Here is an 18,624-nt window from a genome sequence, read left to right on the forward strand (position 1 = left end):
TTTAAGCTTGTTTCCTTGATAACCGTTGGGCTGTCTAGTCAGAAGGAAATACCAACAGATACCATTGGTAACTGGACAAATAGCCATTTTCAGCACAAAGAGGTTAGTTTTGAAATGAAGAAAAACTGATGCTGATGGGGACAGGAAATAGGATCTTGAGGCAATTTTCAATTATCGTAAAACTAAGTGTATTAAACCCCATCAGCCAGACTAGTAATAGCATCTCTGCACTTCTCCATGTGCCAGTATCCCACAGCTCCTGCAAAAGAAAAGAAAAGGAAGTACATGAAAAAAAATAATATAATGCTACATAGTGCATTGGCAATTTTTCCACACTGCTTACCCTTCTCCTCTGCTTCCAGCAATTACTTGCAGGACACTGTCTCACTCATTCTAGGCACAGAGGACACAGAAAGATTTAGTTCCTTGTTAGAAACATACATTTTTCTATACAAGTGTAATATACAAGCACACCAGTGTCATGGAGCATTTATTGTGACACTTACTTTCAGGCTTCTGAATCCCTGCATCATTTATTGGATGAAACTTGACATCTACATAACATCTCCAGGTAGAAAAAGGACAAAATAACACACCCATCCACCATGGCTGCATAAACAAGGCACAACAGCTCCAGCATTTGGATCCTCTTCTCCTGTAGCAAGATAACTTCAATACACAGTGAACAACCTTCTGCTAACAAAAACCCCCACCCTAGTAGCCTAACAACGGATTCCAAGCTCTCATGGGCCTGTCCAGATTGTACTTAGCACTTGGAAGCCTCCTCCCAGGTCCTCTCCCAACTGAAAGTAAAAAGGCTCACTGGCAAGTCTACTGTTGGCTGTCTCTACCATCACCCTGGACATGCAGATTTCTCCTTTATTCTGCTAGGTTTGTTTCAGCAGCATGAAATATAGGGGTCCCTGCCTACGTATTTTTGCATCTTGTTAAACTGTAAATGAGCCCAAACAAAGCCAAAAGCAAAATCTCAACATTGCAAGTCATCTAATTAGATGCATTAACATACACTTGTGGTGACAGTTTTAACAATGCCTCAAGCTCAGCAAAGCATTTACCTAAATATCACATTCAAATTGCAGGTTATGAGATTGACTGGGTGTAAGGTCACATTTAAATACACAGCTGTCTGTTCAGTGTTGGTACCATCCAATTACCTGTACGTCATGATAAAAAGCGTTTACCTCCGAGACACACCAGCCATGCAGGAACCTAGGGCATGTGCCTACTCCCAGACCAGAACACACATATAATTTGCATACACAGAGCCACAAAACAGTGAAGTCCCTCTGTATGCAGATGAGGCACTCGGTCCTCAGCTGAAATCCAACTTTGAAGCATACATCCTTTCTCCCTGAGGTGCCCCATGCAGATGATGTTTGTTCTTGGCACTAGGAGTTACATGGAAACTTACCTGGAGGCTCGTGCACAATAACTATTTTTAAGGCTTCAAAAATGCTCTTTTCTAATCTACAGATACCACTTTGACCTAACCAGTACCCCCCGATCAGTACATCATTATACCAGTACACATCCACATAGGAAGTGGCAGGGTAATGGATACATACAGCACTACCACTGACATACATCCACTTTTATGGCTTGATGCCCTGCTTAATTTGACTAGAGCCTCCTCCCAACCCAGCCACCAGCAAAAGAGAGAAACCTGGACCAATTCTGAATATACAAACCTGGCAGCATACTTTGGCAGCATTTTTTATTTGTTTTTTTTTAGTTTCCAGAAGTTGGATCACAAATGATTAGTAGCTTCATTTAGAGAAAGCAGAAGCAAACACAAAGGAAGGTCACCAGAGTAAGTTACTTATATCAACGTTAGTCCACAGCATTACTATTTTGATAAAGCACTACAGGCTATTTACAGCACATATAAGTTAACCACATGGTAAATCTTAGTCTTGCCTTTTAAAGATAATGGAAGTTAACGCAACTCAGTTTGTCAATACATAAAATACAGATAACTTGGAAAAGTTAAATACTGACAAATTTACAGACGGTAGTACCAAACCAATATGGCAGCTTTCCCTCCCACTAAACCAAAACCAATCCATATTCCCCAAACTGAGCCAAGATGATGTATGGCAGCCTGCAACATGTTCACCAAATGAACATTGACTTAAATTTAAGAGGTACATTTTCCTAAACAGTTACAACCGCTGGCAGAGCTTCCCTCAGCCCCTGAGGAATCTCTGCTTCATCCATTGCTCTTACAGCACAGAGACATCAGCTGTTTTTGTAAAACTCTCTCTTCTGGTGCTCATGTCTCTTTTCTCTAAAGGTGATAAATGACCCTTTGCAGCTAAAAGAATCCCATGGAAAGTACTGAAGATCTAAAGCCATTTCATGCCTCAGGATACCTCTGTTATTTTGCAACATAGTTTAAAAGAACAGGTATTTCACAAAGCAAGCAGAATGACAAGGTCCCAAGAGAAAAGCTAAAACTAAATTCAAAAAGGTAAAATCAGAAGAAGGTAAAGAAAAATTAGGGCAGGATGAAGAACCAAGGGTTTAATGGAGCAATGACAACAACGGTAGTAAACATGACCAGTATCAATGTCTATCATGAGAGCCTCTCTCAGTTCTTCATGAATTTACTAAATCACTACAGATGAAAAAATTTAAATTATTATGATTAACACCAATATCATTGTTAGACAGATATGTTTTGATAGTACTGAGAGATTTTGTGTAAACAGACACATAAAACAGTCATTGTGCCATATTATCAGAGAAGGATCTACCTGCTTTATACCTTATGAGAAATACAGGGAAAATGGAATTTTATTTTTTAAAGGTGTTCTTTAGAACATGTACACACTGTGCTCACGTAATTGAACATCCAACCTCTCGTCCAATGAGGACAGATAAGAGCTGCTAAATGATAATTAAAGCTAGGACCATCTATGCAAAGACTGGTTATTTATTTCCATTGTCTGTTAGCTGCTACAAGACACTGAGTTTCAGAGGACAGCTCACCAGCTGCACATTTTGTGAGCTGTGCAGAACCTAATGAATTTTGTCTTTTTATTTCTTTGCAAACAGGAATAACACTAAATTGTTGCAATCTTGCTTATACTGCCCATAAGCAAAACCAAATGAAGAGGCAGTGAGAATCAGCCCAGTAAAAATAAAGCATGAACAATCTTCCCCAGTATTAACACCTTCTCAGAGTACAGAAAACTGAATACATTTCATATTGTAGTCATTGCAAGAAGATATACAAATTTTAATAACATCCCATTATTGAGTTACGTTTTTTGTCTGCTCAGTTAAATGTTATTTAATGATTTACCACTTACTCGTGTATTATATTTAATTCTTACTCCATTGACTTTGGTGAATTTTCTAATTTTTCCAGAAAAGAGAACTAGTTCTAAGGAAAAATATTTATTTCCTGTCTAAGGTCCAAGTATCAGCAAGTTAAAAGTAGCAACCAAGTTAAATATAGCAACCACTATTTTATTTTTGTAAGTTATGGATGGGGAGACTCAGGTTATCACATCATACTTGTTTACACCATCAATATTGATTTAACGAAGACTATTTCATGTAACGACTGTATTTCTGTCAAATCATAGCAACCTGCCTGTTGCACTTTATTGGGGCCTTTTATTTTCAATTGTATCCATTGTACATTACTGTTACAGAGCAAAAGATGAAGATTCTGGATCATCAGATTAGGTGATGTGGGTGAATGAAATAAGTCATGTTTGTTCATGTATTGTAGTAGGTTATTCCAGTACTCACTCACCTTCACCTTTCACCCCTTCTCACTCATTCTCAGTGTAAGAAAACAGTGAAACTGAGGACTCCTCGTCTTGGGCACTTACTCTTAGCCCAGAACACTTATTTCCATAGATCAGGCTTTTGCATCTCCTTGTATCTGGCAGTTAAGGCAACAATTTCACTCTGCAGTTGGGACCACATGCACGAGGCCAGTCTCCACAACTCAGCTTTCAAATGCTACCTGTTGTACCAAAGTAACCTGATCAGAGATACTTGGCTTCATCATCAAATTTCACACCCGAGGAAAAAAACTACCATTGAGCCCTGGGGTTACCTACTTGGGTAAAAAAATGATAAGAAACTGTAAATATTCCCGTGCTAACTAATGATAACAATACATCACTTAGTTTTCTCATTGAATAAAAGCTGCTTCTTTCAGTCTCTCTTCTTACAAACTCACTGTCTCACATGAGCATTACCAACAGGCAGCCTGCTTTCCATTGACATGAAACTACTAAATCAATTGACACAAAACAGTTAATTCAGTGAGTAGCTCTTCACTTTGTGATAATGTTTACTTACCTTTGTGTTGGAAATTTAGATAAAATTGTATGCATCATCATTGGTGAGACACACTGGGAACCATCCAGACCTGTGCCCCAACCCAGACCACATGCATGGCACTCCTTCAGGACCTGTATGGCCTTTTGCCATGGACTGTGGGGCTCTCTTACGAGGAACCACGGAGCAAAGTCTGCACTCTCTTGCAAGGAAGAGTTTCTGTCTTAAACACTACTGAAAGAGATACCCCAGAGAGCTGAGGAATCTAAATGCAGAAAGCCTGATAAAAATAACAGAATTGAAGGCAGTGAGAGATTAAAATACCTTGCCCAAAGCCTTTCTGGAAGATGCATCAGAGATGGAAATGGAATCTAGTTCTCACAAGTATCAAATGCAAGACTTAATTTTTTTTCCTCTGAGGTGCTAGAAAGTGTAGAGGATATCCATATCACCAGAAATTTCATAAAGCTTCATCACTCTGATCACAATACCCAAATGCACATTCTAAGAAAACAGTGTCCCTTAAACACCTACTTGGCTTTCATTTAATTCAAGAGAATCTGCACATGCATATATTAGAACCACCCATGAATTGTAACATTTGCATCATTTAAAAGTAGCTATGCTACATTAATATGCCGGCTTTTATCTCTGTTATCCATACAAAGAAAAATAGACACTACAAACCAAAGTCAGCAACAATATTAAAGTATCAGGTATTCATGGCTGGGAATGCACAGTATTGAACACTATATGGAGTATAAACCTCACAATATCCAAAAGGCAAAGGGGGCATGAGAACATGAGAGAGGTTAACACAACTGTGTGGTAGATAAGCTGAACTCACAAGCTCCTGTTCAGTAAGTCCTGCATGTGACAGCCAAGAATCTGGTAGGAAGCAAATATTAACTGGTAATGGAAATGTACACAGCCTCTGCCTATAGAGCTCTAGAACTGTTGCCACAGGAGCTTGGGAGGGAAGACAGTATCAGCTGGTTCTCAAAGAGATATACAAATCCATAGACAACAAGTCCCTAACAGGTATACACTCCAAGGATTCTTAAGAGTCCAGTGAAAAAAAAACAAACCCAAAACTTAAGGCCATCTACTTTTCTTGGCAAACATACACTAAGCTGGATGTGTAGCTAGCATATGTTTAATCTGTCCTCTGGGGTACCTCTATAGACAGATGTTCCTATCTACATGAGATTTTAGCTTTACCTACTGTAGAAGGAGCTCAACCTTCCCTGGGAATCCAGGCTTACATGGTTTTCAAGAAAAAATTCTGGAAGATGACAATGGAAATGGAGCTCCTAAGGCAACAGAGCCTAAAAACGCAATGAAAACATTAGAAAGAATGTTCCCTGGTTCACATGCAAACAAGGCTAAGCTCTGTAGATATATGTTGCCAGTTTTAGTAAATGAAAATTATGTGGTAAAAGACTCTTCCCACTAATTGCAATTACTTTCTACAGTACAGAAATAAACTCACGGGAGAGGCTTTGCATGAGTGGCCCCAATATGATTAGTGTATTGTCACCTGATCTGTCTGTTTACAGGGAGGGGATTTGTACGATGCTGTGTGTGTAGTAATGATTCCATACATGTGTATATTTCCAAAGTAATTCTTAAAAAAATATTGGAGGAGAGTTTAAGAAACTCAAGCACTTCATTTTTGTATATGATTCTGGAATTCACTTTTTTCTACCCCAGAGAAACTACCTCAAGCCTCATTTTAGACTGCTGTCATAATATTTTCAGGCTCGAGACATAAGTTTTCATTAATTTCTATACCAGCAAGATCAAACCCACCTACATTAGAAGACTACTCTGAGCCAAAACTTCAGAGGTTGGCTTTATTTCAAGCCCTAATGAGACGTCTTGAAAAAAAAAAAAAAAAAAAAAAGCCCCCACAAAACTAAAATGCTCAAAATAAAGCTAAAATAATTCAGCTTTGCCTCCTTGGGAGCACTTTTCTGCTTCTTATGGAAAGGCTCACTCTAAGAATCCTTTCTATATATCCTATATATATTCCTTACCCTTTTTCTTTTATGAATATGCTTGTCCTTCAATTCGTGTTCCTCAAGACTGCTGCGTACAAGTTAAGGAGTAAAACTGGGATACATAAAGAGTCTTTAAAGTAACCATTTCCCAACTGTGCTTGTCCACTAAGTCTGTGAAAACACATCAATTCCACTGGTACATTTATTTTTTTTTCACCTAAAGTGAAGTGAAACACTACACTTCTAGAGATCACGGAATAGTTCTCTTCTCTAGAGAGGAGACAGTTCTCTAGGTTTGCCACACAAGCCCAAAAGCAGTAGGAAAACCTGGTGACTATTCCCTTGCTAATGTAGCCTGCCACGCAATTAGCGCTCATCACCATATTGGTTTCATGACAGCTTACACAAAACTTGTCAACAAAATCCCCATATACCACTTACAATCACTAGGCTATCAAATTTTTATTTTTAAAACCTAAAAAATTAAGTAAAACTCAACATAGGGAAAAGACAAATTAAAAGTAAACTTTTAATTACTTTTAATTACATTTATATGAAATTGTACGCTCTTTATTATAGTGTTTACAGTAATATTTAATGTTTTCTGCAAGTTGTTTTTACACAAATGAGGCACCAGTCCAGTAACTTGCAAAGGACAAATCTGGGCTTCCTTGCAGATCACCAACTGAGAAATGAAGCAATGACCTGTTTAAGCCCATCATTCCATCAGGCTATGAATACATTACAGGGCAGCAACTGAGTCAATAGAACACCATCTTTTCCTTTCCAAAATAATAGGTAGTAATTATTCACTCCTACTTATCTTTTTTCTAACTTGAAGTTCACTTATTTCACAGTATCACAGACATTTCTCTATTTTCTTAGAAGTATTCCTCTGACTGGTTTTTTAAAAGCTAATTACACAGTTCTTATTAAACCCAGATACGTTTAACACTGTAATCGAAACTAAATATTGAAAAAAAAAAAAATCTAATTAAAAAATTACTTCCTTTACATGAAGATAGGTATTTCTTCTTTCCTAAAATCTCATATATGATGCTATTCATCAAATGTCATTATACGGCCATATAGTATCTATATTACGTTACCTTAAACATCATAAAAATGCCAAAACATCATTATGCAGTTTTTAAGCACCATAGCAGTGGTCAACAGAAAAACTAAGTCTTCATATAATTTCAAATGTAATTGGTAAATGTAACAGTATCCCAATTTATAATCCACTGATGGAGCTCACGGGAGTTCTTCCCATCAACTTCCATGTGCTTTGGAATATGACATCAAGATAAATATTAGCAAGTGAAACAAAGCGAAATGAAGACTTACCCATGAATTCAATTCCTAAATGGTCTGCTATACCCAAGAAAGCGTGTAAAAGAAAAAAGAGACAGAAATATTAGAAATAGACTAAAATGGTAGCATTCAATACTCATATGGCAGAGCTGCAGAATGCAATGCAGGGTCAGGAGCCCACTCTGTAGATGCTGATCAATAAGAAAAGCAGAACCTTGCCCTTCGAAGAGCAATCCTAAGATGGGAATTTAGGGCACTGAGCTGTCAGAGGAGGGAGGTGTACTTGGGGAGGAAAATTAATGCCTTTCCTCATTATAGTTATATTTGTCTGAAGTGCCTCAAGCTACCTACCCACAGGAATTTCATTTTCTCTTCCTCCTGAAACTTCCCTCAACATGCTATTATCATTAGTTGGACAAGATTCTTGCTTTCATTTTCTCTGGGAGAGATCAAAATCTAAAGAGATAAGTGTAAGACCTTTACTGAGTTTCGCAGCTCTCATTACAGCACAACAGCCACACTTGCACTCGGTGCAACTGCACAACTGCTATCTGTTGTGTAACAGACAATCTGACTTCAGGAGATACTCATGTTCCTGACTCAACCACCTCAGTGATATGATACAGTGATTTCAAGACACTTAAAACTGAAGAAAAAAAAATTTAAAAAATGACAGTTTTTAGAAAGTCTTCTGAATTTGGAGATTGAAATAATTTCAGGACCCTTTTTTTTTCACATGATAAATTAGGATATAATATGTCTCTAACAGATTAATGTTTCAGCATAAAGTAGATTTAAACTTACATAATACTCAATGTAATAAGAAGCATGTTGATCTGATTAAAGAATAACAAACTCAGGACAACATAAGTAACTGACTTTTCAGAACTATGTGTAAGGCGTAGCATGCATTATCTCCCTTTAAAATATAACAAAAGCAAATTATCTTGCGTTTGCTTTCCTTTCAATTTATAGTCACATTTTCTTAATACAGAAAAAAGTAATATGTGATTGTGCCAATGCTTCCAAGAGCAGTATGTGTGGAGAGGAAAGCAGTAGGGTTACAAGAAAGATTGTGCAAGACTAACATGTTGGCTGTTGCTGGGAAGTACTACTGGGATTTGTGTGAAACACTTGGTCCCATTAACTTATATACTGCATTAAAGTACACTTTCAAAAATCCACCACAAAACTATACAGCAAAGGCAAATGAAGATTTACCAACATAAACCAACAGTAATTTTAAATACTTTATCACATGTTTTGTTAGCCCTGGCAGCTGTGACAAATAAGTGAAATATTTGCGTTTCTGTTGAAAATGCTGGGAATTATTTGCCTTTGGAAACCTTTCAATCCTTCTAGGAGAAGGCATCAAGCATCAGCTTGCTCAGTTCACTTAGCATTCAAATCAACACCATAGCTGCTAAACTCCATATCTGTCTTCATGTAGAAAATGCAATATGCATCCCAAAAGAAAAGAACATAAGATGATGCTATGTAGTATAAATACCTTATTAATATGGTGTTAGGACATGCACATTACGCAAGTCTAGTAAACACCCAAATGATTCTTTTAGGTATTAAATATATAACTCAAAATCACACATGTAATTAATGTAATTACATATGTAATGTAATCTTCTAATCTGTTTTCTTGCTTCACATACAAGCATCACATACAAACATACCTGGTACATTTGACACAAGGAGGTAATTTCTATAAAAGCATGAGACCAGAAACACCAGAAGTGCATTCAGCATACTATATTCACAGAGATTTGTAACTGGGGTTTTTTCCTCTAATTTTTTTATACTTGTGAAATCAGCAAATACTCTCTGCATGCAGTTCACATCGTGCATCCTTCTGTAAACTGGATTAAGATGTAATCCACAACTGCTTACTTTATAAACGGTAGCAGAGATCAAAGCACCGTAATCTGGTCTCCAAGAAGCTAAGGATATTCACACATGAAGCAAGATCATACAGTATCATCTTTTAAAGTCTATGTACAGTAGCTGAAAAAACAATCCTCCTTTCCTAACTGGGCTACACATGTTGTCTACATATTTTGCATTCGCAACCTGCTATTTCCTCACTGAGTTCACTAACATAGTTAAAAGCCACTTCCTCAAAAAGTGCAAACAAAATACACCTTTCCCTTAAAAAGATGGGGGAAAAGCAACTTTGAGTGGTTTACACAGAAGTTAGAGTCTCACATATCTATATTCTTCCTGGGAAATGTGTTCAGCTGGAGAGGTTTGAAATGCCAGGTTATTTATTTTTAAAGTCTCGTGCCTGGAGAGCAACTTCAGCTTCCCAGATATGATGAACGGATGTCTAATGGGATAGACTTGTAGAGTAAAATATCCAAGATGCCAATGATACAGCTCATCTCTGAGCAGCAATCTGGGAATAGAAAAAAAAAACAAAATTCTAATTCTTGTGGATATATTGCACACTAGCACTGGCAAGGCCTCTCACCCCACTGCCATGGCACATGTACCACGGGAACAGTGTCCACACTCACCTTCCTGGCTGGGGAAGGGACGCTGCTCCAGAGCCAGCAGTAGCAACAAGCCGTGGCTGGGAGCCAGGCTGACCTGCTGGCTGCACAGTGGGACATGCCACAGGTGACAGCAGATACCGAAGTTATCAAAACCCCAACTCAGACTTGTTTTCCTTAATACAATTATGGCTCCTGCAGCAATGGCATTGACCAAAACGTTCAGCATATTGAATCGAGGACACAAGGCAAGCCATTAACTGTTCCTGTTGTTTGGCTCTTAATGTTTTTATCATTCTAAGATGTTTACTCCACTAGCTACATGAAGAAAACAAATGAAACCAACAATATATAATAAAAAATAAACCCCAAACCACATCATTGCATATGAAAATGAGAGAAAATGATTGCTTCCAACCCCAAAGGCCTTATCTGAGCTGTCCCCTGCCAAAAACCACTGACAAGACCCACAGACATCTTTCCAGAGGGTAGAAAGTGACTGCTGGCCTTTTTGGAGTTTGCCTCAGTACAGCAGCCTGCCACTTCCAGCAAAGGAGTTACTTAACTCTCTTAGAGGTAAAAGGGGTTGGAAACCTTCCTGCTGGAAAACGTAGCAACAAGAGAAGCCTCCAGGGCTGCTGTTTCCTCCCCCGACCCAGGGTGTGCTGACAGCAAGGAAAGGATGGATGGGGAGAAGAATTATGTGAAACAGATCATGGCCACCAGCAGGCTGCTCCTTGGTGACCAAGCACCAGTCCAGCAGTTACTCTCACTTGCACCATTACTGTGAAAATAAATGCTTTTGGAAGCTCCAGTTCTAGAGATGGTTTTCTCTCCTCTTAACAACATAAGAAACTGTGAGAGGGTCAGACTGAGAGAAAGGCATGACACAGAGGAGTCAATGGAGGGAAGGGAGCTGTGGTGGTGACCCCAAGACTGAACCAAACACAAAAAATGTAGAGTATCAATTCCTGTGCCACAGTGTAAAAAAGGACTGTCTCATTGCTACAGAGTTGCACTATACTAATGATACAAAGCCTGCAGAGCACTTCCCTGGTCACAGCGAGCGTGGTGCCAAGCAATTCACCATCAAGCAATGCATTTTCTTTAAGGACTGACTTCAACAAAAACGTATATGAAAGCTATTAATGTGCCAAAGTGTGGGCACTGCTCCACAAGATGGGGTCATTAACCAAATATTGTGACTGCATTTTATTTTTGTTATTGTGATTTCTTCTGTCTTTCTGGTATTGTTATGTTCTCAGGAACTAATATATTACTCAGACGAGAAGATTATTCACATTTGTATTTTATTTTATGAGTATTTCTGTATTTTGTTGTTGATGTGGGAAGAATACTGTGCCTTATGGTCCTTGCACTCTGATTTCTTTGCTAGTATTAAAGCCCCTTTAGTTTACACTTTATGAATACATACACACCTGGGAATACTTGATAACAAGAGAAGATGAATTCACACTCACTAATGGATTAATTTATTAGTGGTTCACACAGAACATGCAGCTTTATGTTTGGATTGTGGTTTCCTGGGGCTTTTTTCTTAGTCATATTAACATGGAGATTTTTTCCCCAGTTAAAAACAGCTTTTGTTATTCCAGGTACATTCTAAGCTACACTATTAATAGAAATAGAAAGTCAACATGTAAATCTCACCAATTTATAGAAGAAAAATCTCAGACATGAAAATACTCCTTGTAGACCACCACAGACACTTGAATCTGGTCTAAGGATAGGTTCATTTTGGCATTAAGGAGACAGCTCTCGGAAATCAGTGCAGCGGCAAAGTATTTCACTCCGCAAACGAAATTCATCTGTTCCAATAAATGCATAGGATTTGTTAAACTGTCTTTGGTAGATTATTGTCTTGAACAGAAAATGCTGCAAGCTACTTTTGGACAGCTCAAGTACTATTGAACAGGTTATCTGGCTGGAAGGAACAGGACAACAGTTTAACTCTTAAGTATTAGACAGATCCAACTTGGTCTGAAACAAAGAAAAATCCTCCAATTCAAAAGGCAGGCAGAGTAGGATACTACACAAACATGCAAACAGCTGCTGTCTTATCCATTATGTTTTATGAGACACATGTGACAGCCCACAGTTATCAGCCTGTGTATTTAATGAAGCTAAAACTGTTACTGATTACGTGTGTATATTTATATCAGAAAGCATATTTTTTATAATGCACAACATACTATTCTTGCAGTCTTATTTTGCATGTGAGCACACAGAGCCATGATACAAGGGATTTCTCTGTTCAGTAGGAAGGGTGCATTGCTCCTGTTTTCAGACAACCATTGGAAGTTATCAGACTTAGCAAACTGGCCAAATTCTCTCAGAGGCTGGTTTTGTGGTTGTTTTTTTTTTGTTTTGGTTTTTTTTTTGGTTGTGTTTTGTTGTGTTTTTTTTTTTCAGTTTCAGAAAGAAAAAGTACCAGCATGTATAAATGTATTTTACAAAACTCAGTTTTTAGAAAGCATAAAATTTGATTTTGTTGCTTGCTTTATAGAGATCATGGTGCTTTCTTTTGTAATTAATTTACACAATAGTACCTTCACTTTTTATTTTATTTTTTTTTTTTTGGGGGGGGGGGAAGCAGGATAAATGATTGGGATAGTTCAAGGAAAACAGACATAAAATCAAAATAGTTCAACTACTGACATTTCAAAGCATCTTGATGAGAAGACATGGTAGAAATTTTCCTCTAGGGAACATTTAAAAATGGACCAAACTAAATCCTGAGAATTACTTTGAATAGACCAATATCCAGTGCCTCCCTTTTACCCTCTCTGAAAAAGAGGATTATTAACATTTTTCCAGATGTAAAATTTCTCTGGCAATAGTTAGGCTGTTCACTACATGTTAGCTGAAGTAATAGTAAGTGTGCAGAATATATTGGTGATTTGCTCCACGTATGTTGATACACAATGATACTTGGTCAGTTTTCAATAAAATTAAAATAATGCTAACAAAAATTATATCAATCTAAACAGGAAAAAAAAAAAGTCAGTAAATCTATAAAAAACTTCAGTCTGATATACTCTAAATATAAATGACAGAAGATTTACATTATCAATTTATATAGACAGGGTTAATTTTATTTTAAACTAAATGATAAGCCTCAATCTGCAAACTTAAATACTGAAGAAAAAGCCTAGAGGTTAATTGCTTTATCCATTTATTTTAAAATAAATGGATAAAAGAAGACAAAGGAAGAAAAACCTAGTTTTGCTGTGAGTATTTATATGGCTTTGGAGAGGCTATATACAAGCCTCAGGACAGAATCCCCCCACCCACCATCAATTCCACAACAAAAGAACATTTGAAAAACATCCAGCAAAACCTGCTGTTATATAAATAATATGTAGTGCTGAATAATGGAATAAACAATTGATTTTCTTTCCCTCTGAATGACAAAAGCTTGTGGCTGTGGTTCACACCACCAAAGTTGAAAAACTGTTTCTAACTTTTGCAAATAAATAATAGCAACACTCCCATCTTCACAGGCTTAAGACATGCTCGACATTTCAACTACTTACTTAATCTACCATATGCAGGCTTAGAGAATTAAGCTTGCCTCTTCTCTGTAATTTTTAAAACCTTAAATTATCATCTCTACAGCTAGGACTCTAAGTTACTTACTTCTCTTTGAGACACTATGTTTCCTTGAAAATTATTAACAACATCAAATTAAAATGAACTTGCCTGTATAGAGCCTCAGAGCTCATGGTGACAGGGCTAATTAAGAAGTTTTCTTATATGCCAAAAATGATAAACCAAAGCAATCACTCTGAGACCAACTTTCCCCCACCCTGCAATGAGACTGCAGCAAACACTGCACATTATATTCTGCTTACCTGACCGCAGATATAAGCACCAACTGCTACTACCAATGATTCTGGCAGATATTCCTAGAAAAATCATGATTTCTCTGATTTTCTGAAGTTTTGCTAGACCAACAAAATTCTGTATTAGATTCATAATTGCAAAAGATGTAATTGTTGTTGTTGCTCCTGTTCATTACTGAAGCCTATCATGCAAGTTGCACCAGGGGAGGTTTAGGCTAGATATGATGAAGCATTTCTTCACTGAAAGGGTTGTCAAGCATTGGAATAGTTTGCCCAGGGCAGTGGTAGGATCACCATCTCTGGAGCCATTTAAATGGCATGTGGACCTGGTGCTTAGGGGCATGGCTTAGTGGTCAGGTTTTGGTGTTAGGTCTAAGGTTGGACTAGATGATCTTGGAGGTCTCTTCCAACCACAGACATTCTATGTGATCTCCTGTAAAGTTCCTCACATACCAGGATCTCTGACTGTGCTAAGAACTACACAAAGATAGAACACAGACATAGCTGTTTTACCTACTTTCACAACTCTGAACTCTTTTCCTGGGCTTCTGCAGCAACTATGACAATGACTGTTCATGTCCACAGTAGGTGATTATAGCACTGTCAGAACTGAGGAACTGTCAGGAGAATTAAGCTATGAAGCAATATATTCTTCTATCCTTCTCTGTGCCGTTAATGGAACAGTCCCTGCAGAGCTGACACTCATTCTGCCTCAAATCCCATTCTCATCTCTCACCACTACTGGAGGTTTGCTCAATGGCATCACACTGCCTCTGCAGACAGGCTTGCCTTCACCCACAGAAATGCTGGCAACTGTGCTTGAACATATTTTCTAGGTTGAGCTTAGATGTCTTAAGTCATTAGGCACTTCCACTGGATTTTGGATGCAAGTGGCATGGTTCTCCAACCTCTATGTTAGAGAAACCTGTCTTTTCCCAAATATCTTGTAGCAAGGTCTCATAAAGTTTGATAGGAGAGGGGAATAATATTTTTTTGTCAAAAAAAAAAAAAACCACAGAAAAAAAGTACAATCCATACCCTAAAAGCATATTGAACATTTTCAAAACATATGGTCTGGAAAGTTTTTGTAACTAAGTATGAATTATACTATTTATCTTGTCATAGGTGTGAAAGACTGCACTTGAGTGCAGTGTTCTGTGGAAAAGAGTCTTCTTCTGGTTAAATAAATGACACAAAATGTCTATTAAAGTGGAATAAGTCTATGAGTTTCTTAGAAATTACTGTAGGGATTTTTGTACTATCATTTCTAAATGGGTATTTGATAATATGGGTCTGTAAAATACAACCAGCCTCATAGAAACATTAAAGGAATTGCTAATAGCTCCCTCATCTTATGAACATATGACATTTAATAAGCATTTCTCATGCTCAATGTTACTTTATTCCTTCCACAGATCATTAAGCTGTCCTTCACTTGCCTACTACAGGAAAATGTTTCAGATGCAATTGTGTTTACTGCTCTCTAAAGGCACAGAAGATTTTCTAAGTTTTTGTCAATTTCTTAAAACCTAATTACTTTCTTCAACTTCAGGACAAGAAATGTGCATCAATTTGTGAAATAACTAGAGCTTTATTCCCTAAGGTAATAAGTAAAATCTACTGCAGTCAAAAGAAGGAACCAGAAGCAGCAGAGTACAGGTAGTCACACCAAGATTTTTGCAATTGAGTGAAGTTTTAATGTCTGGGAATTAGACATTTCTATTCTAATAACAATAAAGTTTCCATATTTATTTATATCCAGATTTATTTATAGAGCTGCCTAGATAACTGGTCCGAGTTTTGCACAGAAGGACTCAGGAGTCTCAAAGATGGGATTCTCAGACCTTTTTAGAAAGATACTGTTTTTTATCTGCCTTGATTTGGGAAACATTTCTTTAGGCATTCAATTTTGAGAACAGTAACCATATTTGCTGTATACAGAAGACACTTCCTCACATTGTTTAATTTTAAATACTGTAGAACATAGCAAGATAATTATTTGAATTTACTCTGAATACTCTGTGCATGTGTCTTGCACTTCCTGTAAGTAGCTGACATATGCAGCAGCATTGCTGAGCCTAATTTCTAATAGTCCTGAGTTTCAGGCTTAGATGATGATAAAAGTGTATAAGCTTTAATAAAACTTCACCAAAATTTGTGGTATTTCCTGCCTTATGGGCTCACTGGTCTTCTCTGCAATAGGTATTCCTGAGTGTCAGGAGTCTCTCAACACACCTTCCTGATCAATCAAAAGTTTATGAACATCAAGATCTCCAATGTTCTTCTCTGGGAAATCAGGCATGGAAGTCCCTTTACACCTGAGATCCAGCTACTGCTGAGCAATTCACACATACGTGATGCTCAAAAGGTTTAAAATTAAAGAGGATGTTCTCATCTACACAGGTGTCCCTTATTTATTGAGGAAGAAGAGAAGCATCTCTCTTTTTCATTATTTCCTTCAATTTCACAGGGCCATATACCTGAAAGCTTTAAAGACTACATCACAGTGAACTTTATCAGAAAACTAAGCATTTGTCCAACATCTCATATGACTGAATGGAGGAAATACTGAATGCCAGTTCAAAAATTACTCCCATTACAATTCTCCTCTCTCTGAAATTAGGTGATCCATATAGCAAGGGAATGACTCCAAATCTAGGCACATCTCTCCTTTTTTACAAAGCTAACTCCCTCTCTAGTCATTTTACCACTCACCTAGTAGTGGTTTGTTGTTTTGTTGTTTTTTTTTTTAAAGCTGCTGCAAGTTTGTTGGCTATCATGGTGTGCAAACCACGCACACACACAACTCTGCAGCATTCAGAGCAGTGTGTCTGAATCACAGGATTTTTAAAGTGAGATAGTGAGGTAAGGTGAGTTATATGTTGCGAATGAAAACTGTAGAATTGAGGTATATTACCAAGGCATCAAGGAAGTGTCTCTCTTACCTGAACTGTAGTAGTTCAAATGGTGTAATTTCTATTTGGTTGTGGGTGTTGGCACATGTGCCCCAAGCACATTAGACTAACTGGTGTTTATGAACCCACAGACAGTACAACAATAAAGCCCTGTAACATGCAGTCTGATCTAGTACATGCAAACGGAATCATGGCTTTTTTCCATGCCTAAGCTGCCTTGCTTATTGAAAAGTTATGGAAATATATTCTGTTTAGAAGACACTAGCTAATAATGTAAACAAACAAGTAGTTGCAATGGATAGCAAAATGGACAGCAAAAAATAACCATCAGCTCTCCCTCACAGAGTCTGAGTATCTTCTGCAATTCTGGATACAACACATGACTTTATGACTCTGATATGTAGGTAACAATCTGAAAAATTACCTCATGGCTTTTGTGCTTGAATACTGTAGGTGTTCATATTCTTTACTACTATAAGTACATTAAGCCAACATTAACTACTATAAAAAGATATAATAAAGGTGGTATAGAAATGTTAGTTTGGGATGGATAATATGACTTATCCATGAGATTTCAAGCATAGGGCTATGATATAAAGAATTATTAACTGCTGTCAAAAGCAATTGAAAAACAACATGTTGGAACAAAAGCATGTGATGTGCACATGGCCCAGAATCACCTACAGTGAAAGCAGCATTAAAGATGCTGTTTGGCTCCATTTGCATTGCCATATTATTAATTGTTAAGAACATAATGTGAGAATAGTGTCAAAGGGCCCCATATATATAAATATTAAACTCATTGAATGTAATCGCTCTGTCAGAGCCACTCAAACAAACTAACTCCTCGCACATGAAGCAGATGTGAACCAAAATAATCAGAATATTACCTATATGCTGATATCTGGTGGTTTGCATCTGGCCCTAAAGCCAACTCAAAAATTACTGCAGCACCTCACACAGAGCAGCATATGAAAAAGAAAAAAAAAAAAAAAAAAAAAAAAAAAAAAAAGCTGTAAAAAGGAAAGGAATTGTTCTGTGACATCCATAAATGTGAACCATTACTTAAATGTTAGGCAAAGAGGTTTAGATCAATGTGGAGCTCATTTGCTAAAAGATTTCACAGAAAAAGTCAAGAGAATGTCAGTAGAAAAGACTGGAAGAGCAACTACAGCCTGCACTCTGTGACACACCTCAGAGACACCTGTGCTTAGAAGCATTCAAAGTGTACTTGTTCTCTTTCTCCCTGGAGGTCTTCAAGGCCAAACTGGATGGGGTCTTGAGCAACCTGATCTAGTGGGAGGTGTCCCTGCCCATGCAGAGTGGGTTGGAACTAGATGATCTTTAAGGTCTCTTCCAACTAAAACCATTCTGTGATTCTATAATATACCTGCATTTCAGAGGAAAGTAAACAATACTGCTACCTCTGTATGCTTCTATTTTATTTTTTACTAAATGAAAATGCATAATCAATTAATTCCTTTTGAATAGAGTTACATGGTGGGGAAAGCTCTGGGTTCTCAAATGGACTTGTCTTTTATCTAACAATGCAGCCTGGTATAATGGAGGCACAAATTGGCAGGTGACCTCTCCATTGACAAGACAGTAGCTACTGAACTGCAAGTCTACATGGAAAATTCCTTTTTCACAGTGGCAATATTACAGAGCAAATAGTTATAACACTGTCAGATGCAGCTTA

General features: G+C 37.5%; 1 protein-coding gene across 1 annotated transcript in view; it reads right to left on the bottom strand.

Annotated features, from left to right (window-relative positions):
- The window catches only part of NRG3 (neuregulin 3), a 98,842-nt gene that overhangs the window by 55,800 nt on the left and 24,418 nt on the right, over nt 1–18,624 (bottom strand). Inside the window, 1 exon segment of the mRNA XM_010001152.1 lies at nt 7,674–7,700. Within this exon segment, the coding sequence (XP_009999454.1) occupies nt 7,674–7,700 (27 nt within the window).

Source organism: Chaetura pelagica, unplaced genomic scaffold (genome assembly GCF_000747805.2).
Source record: "Chaetura pelagica isolate M959 unplaced genomic scaffold, ChaPel_1.0 scaffold346, whole genome shotgun sequence".
Lineage (NCBI taxonomy): Eukaryota > Metazoa > Chordata > Aves > Apodiformes > Apodidae > Chaetura > Chaetura pelagica.